This window comes from Propithecus coquereli, unplaced genomic scaffold, assembly GCF_000956105.1.
Source record: "Propithecus coquereli isolate 6110/MARCELLA unplaced genomic scaffold, Pcoq_1.0 Scaffold743, whole genome shotgun sequence".
Lineage (NCBI taxonomy): Eukaryota > Metazoa > Chordata > Mammalia > Primates > Indriidae > Propithecus > Propithecus coquereli.
Genome location: NW_012153541.1, coordinates 278,809 through 287,985, shown reverse-complemented (window position 1 = coordinate 287,985; position 9,177 = coordinate 278,809). Strand labels below are relative to the sequence as shown.

The window sequence follows — 9,177 nt, the reverse complement described above, 5'->3', positions numbered from 1 at the left end:
TGCTGCACGTCCGAAAAGGGCTGATAACCAGAATCTATACAGAACTCGGGAAAATCAGCAAAAAAAATCAGACAACCCGATTTTAAAACGCAGCCGGGCGGGAACCCGGGCGGCTGGTGCTCGGTCTAATCGCTCGGCCAGCGGGTTCGGGTTCGGGTTCGGGTTCGGGCGCCTCCCCCGCGCAGCCGGGAACGCGCTGGCTCCTCCTTAGGCCGGGCCGCGGCTCCGCCCCGGGGTCGCCTCTCCTTAGAAGGCCAAGCCCGGGCCTCGCCTCCCCGGCCGGGCGCGCTCGGCGCTCTCCGGCTTCTGGCCCCGCGAGCGCCGGGAGCCGCGACCTCGCGCCGGGGCGGGGGCCGGGCGGGCGCGTCCTCGCCGCGGCGCACGGAAGGGTCGAGATCGGCGGGGACGGCGGCGAGCGGGTCCTGAGGCCAGAGCCCCGCGCCCGCGCCCGCGCCATGCGGCGGGAGAGGTGAGCGCGCCGGTCCCCGGGACGCCTCCCCGCGGGGCGCGAGGTCGGGGACAAACGCCCGCGGCCGCGGGTGCGGAGGGGGTGGGCCCAGCCCGGGAGCCGCGGCCCAGCTCGGAGCGCGCCCGGCGGGGGTCCCGGCCGTCGCCTGTCGCCGGAGGCTGGCTGTGCCCGCGCGCCGCCGCCTCCCCTCCGAGTCGCCCGGCCCGAGCAGGTCGCCGTCCCCGCGGCGCCTCCGACCCCTGGCACCCAGCAGCGCGGGGACCTTGTGATTTAGTCGGAATCTGAAAGAATGGGACACTGCTTTTAAAGATTCGGGGTCCCGAAGCGGGAGGTTACCCCAGCTGGCTGCGGCCCTTCCCGAGGGCCACGCCCAGCCCGGCCTCCCAGTGCGCCCCGGCCGGGCGCGCGGTCCGGGCGCACGCGGTGGGGCGGCGGCTCCCCGCGCCCGGCCGTTCCCCGCCGCCCCCGCGCCCCGCCGCCCCCCGAGCTGAGCGCCGTCTGCCCGCAGGTGCGGCGCCCCTCGACCGCGTCCCCGCCATGGAGGTGCTGCGGCGCTCCTCGGTCCTCGCCGCCGAGATCATGGACGCCTTTGACCGCTCGCCCACCGACAAGGAGCTGGTGGCCCAGGCCAAGGCGCTGGGCAGGGAGTTCGTGCACGCGCGGCTGCTGCGCGCCGGCCTCGCCTGGAGCGTGCCCGAGCGCGCCGCGCTCGTCCCGGGAGGCCGCCTGGCGGAGGTGTCCGCGGTGCTGCTGCGCCTGGGTGAGTGTGGTCCCCAGGCCGCCGTTCCGGGCGGGCGGTGGCCGGGCCTGCCGCGTCTCGGGGTGCAGCTGCGCCGGCCAGAAGGCCCGGCCAGCGCCCTCCTCTGCGGGACCTTGGCCTCCCCGGGGCGGCGAGGGGGCCGGCCCTGGCTGCCAGAATCTGCCTGGGAGGCCCGGCCTGGTCGGCGCCCCGTCTGGCCTCTGGGCTTCCCCACTCGCTGGCTCCCCACCCCCACCCCTTTTGGCTGCTCAGCCCAGATCTCAGACATTCTTGCCATAAACAATAGAAAGCTCCAGAAAGAATGATTTAGTGGCTAAATTTCCAGAGTGACCCTTGTACTCAGCTGAGCGCAAAAATCCTTTGTCAGACCACGTGTGCCATGTTTGTTTTGGAAAGTAGGTCCTTGCAGTTACAGGCCGGGTTCCTGCCACCTGCTGCACTTTCCTTCCGGCCCCGTGGGAATCTCGCCCACCACTGGGTGGGCAGCCAGAGCTGCGAGGCGGGTCCGTGAAGACATCTGGGGGTGCTTGTTTCTGGGGTCACACGCAGCCCAGTGACTGCCTCCCCCTCCCCAGGGTCTCGGCCCCAGAGAGGGAGACTTTGCCAGCCCCCGCCACGGCCAGCGGAGGCCACTCATCCATGAGTGTTTACTGGGCGCCCAGAGTGGGCACACGGAGCCTGTGGCCGTGCCCAGGAAGGGGAGGTGACAGCAGAGGTGACACCCTGAATGGGCAGCTCTCCAGGCAGGCTGTGGGGGAGTCGGGGCGTTTGGAGTACCCCGTAAGGGGGGACGTCACCCCTCTTCTCCAGCTGACACCGGTGTGCGTTTGTCTTGTTTTTGCTGGTCCCAAGGAGCAGGGCTGACTGCCCTGGCCTGCCCAGGAGTAGGGTGGGGGCAGGGATGGCCTCCAGGAGGTGGGGAGCACTGTCTGAGAAGGGAAGGAGGGAGAGGCTCCTAGGTGTGGAGAAAGGCGGGGTTCCCGGGGTCCGGGGGTCGGCCAGGTGTCCAGAGAGCCTGGTCTGACGAGAGGACTCCGCGAGGCCGGCTGCCCCGTGGCCGTCCCTTCCAGGACGACCCAGCGGTACGTTCCAGGGGCCTCTGGAGAAGATGATTCCTTGGCCTCTTGAGATCCCCCAAACCCCTGGGATGGCCAGAGGAAGCTCCAGATGGCTCAGGGGGCCCCAGAGGGAGGCGGCTCCGACCCCGAGGCGTCTGGTTCACGTCTGTCTGCTGCGTTCTGCCCTCGCAGCTGCTCAGGCTGAGCCCCCACGGGCGCTGTCTCCCTGGCCCCTGGCCTGCCCCCAGCCCCCAGGCAGCCGCAAACAGGAAGAAGCCCAGGTTGTGTCCCCACAGTGGCCCTGAGGTCTTTGTGGGAACAGGCAGAAGCCCTGGGAATTTCCGCGCCTGCCCCCGGCCCCGGCCTCTCCTCGGTCTGCTCCGGTTCCAGATCTTTATGAATTAGACGGAGAGCAGCTGGCCTCATGGTGACACCAGCGCCCTCGTCGCTGGCCTCTCCGGTCGGCAGCACCTCCCTGTGCGTTGGCTGCAGAGCTGGCCGGCTGGGGACGCCCAATCTGAGGGCCAGGTGGAGTTCCCGGCACTGTCTGCCCAGTGCCTGCACACCGCAGCCACGGGCCCTGCCGCCAGTACGTGAGGCAGGCGGGCCTGTGGGGGGGGCATTTCCGCGGCTGCCACATCCCAACACACCCGCGTGGCACCAGGAGCCCAGGTGGGGCGTGGGCGGTGCTGGTGGCCCAGGACAGTGGCTCAGCCTGTGCCAGTCAGTTCACCTGTGCCACCCCCGAGTGATGCTGGGACCTGAGCCAGGATGGCTCTTGGGGGCTGCCTGTGTGAGGTCCCCCGCTCAGCCCCTCCCCAGGCTGGGCTCTGGCTGCCTGCCGGCCCCTCCTGCTGCCTGGCAGCCCGGCCGCCCGTCTGCCGTGAGTCATCGAGCAGGCACGGCCCACGCTGCACCCAGATTCCTGCTGCACCCAGATTCCTGCCCCACCGGCTCGGCCGGCTCGGCCCTGGGGGGGCTCGTTGGAGGGGCAGCAGCACAGGGGCAGGACTGGGGGTGCCCTCGGCACCTCCCTGGTTTCCTTGTCCCCAGGGGCTGAGGTTGGGGGGTCAAGTGAGGTCGGGTGGGTTCCGCAGCCAGCCGTGTCCACAGGGGCTGAGCCGTGGCTGCTCTGACCTGCTCATGTGACCGCGCAGGGGATGAGCTGGAGCTGATCCGGCCCAGCGTGTACCGCAACGTGGCGCGGCAGCTGCACATCTCCCTGCAGTCCGAGCCCGTGGTGACTGATGCGTTCCTGGCCGTGGCAGGCCACATCTTCTCTGCAGGTAGGCCTGGCCCGTCCACCCCACGGGACCTCACGGAGGGGCTCGGGGTCTGTAGATCGGGGCAGGCTCACGGGGGCCCCAAGAGACGGGCCTGCCAGTCTGGAGGCTCACGAACGCCTTCTTGCTGCTGGGTGTCCCGCCGCGTGACGGCCCGGCCTGGAACACGCAGACTCAGCGCCGTCGGTGCCTCCTGTGGTCCTGAGGGCCGGAGGGTGTCGGGCAGCTGGCGCCGGCGTCTCCAGCAGCTGTGGTCTGGCATTGGCTGGGGCTGCCGTGCGTGACCCAGGGCGGCCAGCGCTGGCTGTCGGTTCCTGCACGCGACCCTGCGCGGGTCTCAGGATTCTCCCAGGGGTGCTGGGTCCCGGGCGGCAGCATCCCAACAGTCCAGGTGGGCGCAGCCGGGCTCTTATGATGTACCCTCGGAAGTCACAGGTCACTCTGCCGAATTCCGGCGTGGGCCAGGGGTGAGTCTGAGCACGAGGCGCGGGTTCTAGGCAGAGTGCTCCTAAGTACTGTCCGGCACTAGGTGCCGCTCTGCACTGGGGGACCCCGGGATGACAGGAGGCCTGGGAGCTCGGAGCAGGGAGGGCCATGTTCCCCTGGGGCTTTCTGGGAGACCCCGCGCTGCAGGCGTGGAGGTCCCCCGTGTGTGAGCTGGCCTGGGTCTGTCGTCGTGTGACCTTGGCCCTCCCCTCCCCGGTCTCAGTTTCCTCCTCGGTAGGACGGTCCCGACGGCAGAAGCCGGGCTTTAGGGCCGAGGGTGCCGTGGGGAAGCCACAGTCCCTGCAGGGCGAAGATGCACCCCCAGCAGAGAGGGCCCCTCAGGGCCAGGGGCCTTCCTGAGGCCTAATGACCTCTGCCCACCCGAGAGATGACGAAAAGAGGCCGAGGGTGAGGGGCCACTGCGTCCTGGTCAGAGGAGGCCCTGGCTCCGCCGGTCCCAGCCTTATGGGGCGACCCTGTGCTGACGTCTCCTGTCCCCTCCCAGGGAGGCTCCTCCTACTCTTGGTGGGCAGGACAGATGCGAGGGGGGCCGGCTCCCCCCACCGGGTCCTGGGAAGGGGGTCCAGGTGGGGTTTGGTCCTGTCCCAGGTTGTTCTGTTGCTGCAGCACAGGCTGGCCCAGACCACAACTGAGGGCTGCAGGGGACCGCTGGCCGTGGCATGGGGTTAGGGGTGGGGCCTGGCTGGTGCAGTGGCAGGACTCCCTGTCCAGTGCTCCTCAGGGTGGCCCCGGAGCCTGGAGTCTGTCACTGCTCCCACGTTCCTTTGGGAGGTCGTGAACCAATCCCTGTCGTTAAGGTGGGCTTCAGAGGGCCCCAAGTGCCAGCCTGGTGGGGCTGGGGGTGGGCGTCCTGGTGTGGGCTTTGCCTGGGACGCGTGGCACAGCTGGGTCAGCCAGCTGGGCCCCCGCCCAGCAGAGGGGCCAGAGCACAGGGGCAGGGCTTGCGGGGGCTGGGGTGGGCGGTGGGGACGGGAGCACTGCCGCTCCCCAAGGGCGACCTGGGCAGGCGCCTGGGGGAGGAGGGAGCGGTGGGGCCCAGGAAGGAAGCCGGGAGCAGCAAACGTCCTGAGCTGACGCTGATGACCACCCTCCGCCCTCCCTCGACCACCCTCCAGCCTCCCTTGGCGGACGCCGGCGCGTGGGTGGCCGCCGGGTGTCTGTCTCCGGGCTGTCTGGCCAGCCGGTTTACGAGCCGCCCGCTGGCTTTAAGAGGAACGGTCATTTCTGAGGACGTGGCTCTGGCCTGCCGCGGTGCAGAGGGACGGGGAGGTGGGGACTGGCCGACACCCCTGCTGCCTGGCCCTGCCCAGTGCAGGGGCCGGGCTGAGGTGGGGCGTCCCCGGGGGCACACGCAGCACAGGCGGCATCTGCGTTTGTAGAGAGCTGAGTTTTTGCTGGAAAACTGGAGCAGAGCCCGCCCCAGCCAGCACCACGGGCTCGTCCACCAAGCCCCTGTGTCTCTTGTGGCACCTCCACGCCCCCACCGGCCCCCGGTGCCACACGGGGTGGCCCTGCCTGTGGGGCGCCAGGCCGGCCTGGGCCCAAGGCAACTGGTTTCTTAACCTCTCTGAACCTTGGAGCCGCCTGCGGGGGGAGGGAGCAGGGCTGCCCCCTCTGCCCTCACACTGGCCCCAGGCTAGCTCCTGCCCGCCTGTCCCCATTTCACCCTCTGTCCACCCCTGTCCTCACCTCTCTGGACCCCTCTGCCTGCAGGGCCAGCCCCTGGCCGTCTCTCCGTCCCTCTGTGCCCGAGGCCCCTCCCACGCCCGACTGCCCTGCGCAGCGGACTCCGGGTCTTCACCCCCCTGTTCCTGCCGCCGGTGCCCCTGGGGGCGCAGCCGGACTGTGGGGACGCTGGCATGGCCTGGGCTGTGGCTGGCGATGTGGGCAGCCGGAGGGCTGCAGGGCAGGGCCCCGCGGTGACCTCCCAGCCTCCGGCCCCCGCAGGAACAGCCGGCACCCCCCCCAGGCAGAGGCAGCTGATGTTTCTGGCTGCGTTTTCACTTTGGGCTTCAAAGTTCCCACCAGAGGACAAATTCACTTTCCTCCCCCAGATAGTTTCCTTTTTTCCTATTATAAGAGCGAAGTATTTTACCACAGAAAAATCAGGAAATGCTGAAGAACTATGTTAAGAGCCCTGACACGTCCACATGAACAGGACGACCCAGTTAAAAGATGGGCAGAGAAGCTGCACAGACGTGTCTCCCGTGGAGACGTCTGAACGACCGACAGGCGCGTGAAGAGGTGTCCGTGTCGTGCGTCCCCGGGAGGTGCAGGTCAAACCGCTGCGCCTGTCCTGGCTGGAACCACCCCGAGTGTCAGCGAGGACGTGGGGGATCGGGGCCCTCGGGCGCCGCTGACGTAAGATGGCAGTGGCCTGGCAGCTGCTCGCGTGGTTAGGCGCGGAGTCACCCCCCAGGCCAGCGACTCTCCCGGTGCGCGCCCCAGAGGGACGAAACACCCGCACGAAAGCGCGCAGAAAGCGCGCACAGGCACCCGTCGCGCGTCATTCACAGTGCCCAGAGGTACCGGCCGAGGGCCTTGGCGAAAGGGTCAGCAAAGCGTGGCACAGCCACGCCGTGGATGCCGCTCAGCTGCGCAGAGCAGCGAAGCGCTGACACAGGCCACGGCGTGGCTGAGCCTTGGAAACGAGCCTGGCGAATGCGCCAAGGGGACGTGCTGCAGGATTCCGTTTCTGCGAAACACCCAGCGTGGGTGAAACTGCGGCGACGGCGTCACTCAGTGGTCACCGGGGGCTGGGGGTGGGGAGTGGTTGCTAACGGGTACAGGGTCTCTTTCCGGGCGATGAAAATGTTCTGGAATTAGGTAGTGGTGGCGGGTGCACAACTTCGAAAACATGCTAAACACAACGTCCCACTTAAAAGATGATAGTGACGAGATTGCATCTCAGTAAAAAAGAAAGCGCAGAAGAGCTCGAAGAAAACGAGATTCTGAGGCTGCCGCAGGCCCCTCTGCCAGCACCGCTGGACGCCTGCTCTCCTTCCTTTCCCTTCCATTGCTTCGGAGCTGAAACGTGGCCGTTCACTCAGAACACACTGTCCTCTCTCCACGGGACGCCCCTCTGCAGGTGACACGGACAGCAGGTTCCCTGGCGCGCAGCCCTGACTGCTCAGCCCGTCCACGTTAACCCCCCAGCCCAACCTGCTGGGGGCCAGGCCTGCCTGGCAGGGCTCAGCGGGGGCGGAACAGCCTGCTCTTCCCTGGGCACGGGGCGTCAGTCGCGCCACTCAACCCTGGCACCCGGCTGGCCTGGGTGGCCTTGGAGAAGGGAACTGGAACAGCCCTTGGGGTGCAGCAGGTGAGGACCACGCTGTGCCAGGTGCGCACGTTCCGGCAGCGACGAGGGCACCGTCGAAGCCAGGGTGGTAGGAAACAGGCCAGTGGCTGTGGGGCTGCTCAGCCGGGTTTCAGACTGGGTTTCCTTTGGAGGAGGTGGGTGGGAGGGAGCAGCCAAGGCGGAGCTTGAGGCAGGGGAGTGGCCTGGTCTGAGCTCAAGGTTTTCCATTTCTTGTCATTGAGGTGAAATTCATACAACATACAACTAAACTTTTTTCCTGGAGGCACGGTCTTGCTTTGTCGCTCAGGCTGGAGTGCAGCGGTGCGATCACAGCTCACTGCAGCCTCCAACGCCGGGGCTGAAGCGATCCTCCTGCCTCGGCCTCCCGAGTGCTGGCATGTGGCTCATCCACTCCTCTGCTGATGGGCATTTGGCGGTTGCGAATAGCGCTGCTTCCAATGTTTGTGAACAAGTGTTTGTTTGGCCTGACATGTTTTTGTGGGAAATTGCTCTGGCTGCCGTGTGGAGAGGGGCCGGAGGCAGCGCCCAATCTTTGCACTCACCACTTGGGCTAACTTCCCGCGAGGACGCTGGGCATGCCCTGCCTGCAGGTGTTGCCACGCGTGCCTGAATGCCGACGTTGCCATTTAAAAGCTTTTCACACGAGAGATTACAATCTGCATTTTGTTCTGATTTGCCTTTTTCTGGTTACCAGTGAGGGTGAACATTTTTTCACATGTCTGTTACTGCTCTTCTTTTGTAAATCTGCCGTTCATTTCTGTGCTCGTATTTCTCTTGAAAGCTTCCTGTTTCTCCTCGTTGTCTTAGAAAAGCTCCGTATGTTAAGGAGACAGCGTGTGCCCTAACTTCTTCCCCAACTCGCCGTCCATCTGCCTTCCCCTCATGGCGGCCTGCCCCACCCCCGGGCCCTGCACAGGTCAGGTGTCGGGGAGGGCCCTCCTTCCAGGCACCGCGGCGTCCTCACATGTGGAACGTGGGCGACAGGCTGCGGCAACACGAGCTGGCGGCGGTGTGCCCTGGAAGCCGCGCAGTGTGCGCTCTGCCAGCTGCAAGGCGTTGGCAACCCCCACTCCTCGGTGTCCCCTTTCGCTGTGCCTGTGGCCTCCAGCACAGACGGTGGCCGCGCAGGCTGCAGCCTGGGCTCCTGCAGGCAGGCGTGCGGTGGCGGCTGGGTGGGCGGGACTGGGCAGGAGAGCGGGCCAGGCTCACAGCAGGCGGTCGGCTGGCTGGGCGCCCTGGCCATCAGCCGCGTGGCTCAGCGCCTTGACGAGGCCCCGGCCTTGACCGGCTCTCTCCCTGCAGGCATCACGTGGGGCAAGGTGGTGTCCCTGTACGCGGTGGCCGCAGCGCTGGCCGTGGACTGCGTGCGGCAGGCCCAGCCAGCCATGGTCCACGCCCTCGTCGACTGCTTGGGAGAGTTTGTGCGCAAGACCCTGGCGACCTGGCTGCGGAGGCGCGGTGGATGGGTGAGCACCTGAGTGCGGGTGGAGGTGGCAGAATTGGGGTTCGGGGTGCAGGGGTCCAGGCGGGTGGGTGAGCACCTGAGTGTGGGGTGGAGGTGGGAGAGTTGGGGTTCGGGGTGCAGGGGTCCAGGTGGATGGGTGAGCACCTGGGTGGGGGGTGGAGGTGGGAGAATTGGGGTTCGGGGTGCAGGGGTCCAGGCGGGTGGGTGAGCACCTGAGTGCAGGGTGGAGGTGGGAGAGTTGGGGTTCGGGGTGCAGGGGTCCAGGCGGGTGGGTGAGCACCTGAGTGCGGGGTGGAGGTGGGAGAGTTGGGGTTCG

General features: G+C 67.5%; 1 protein-coding gene across 1 annotated transcript in view; it reads left to right on the top strand.

Annotated features, from left to right (window-relative positions):
• Positions 1 to 296: 296 nt before the first annotated feature.
• Positions 297 to 9,177, top strand: part of BOK (BCL2-related ovarian killer) — an 11,080-nt gene continuing 2,199 nt past the window's right edge. The window contains exons 1-4 of the mRNA XM_012661940.1: positions 297 to 469; positions 978 to 1,229; positions 3,445 to 3,573; positions 8,699 to 8,862. Coding sequence (XP_012517394.1) covers positions 1,007 to 1,229; positions 3,445 to 3,573; positions 8,699 to 8,862 — 516 coding nt within the window. The 5' untranslated portion in view covers positions 297 to 469; positions 978 to 1,006. The remainder of the gene's footprint in view (positions 470 to 977; positions 1,230 to 3,444; positions 3,574 to 8,698; positions 8,863 to 9,177) is intronic.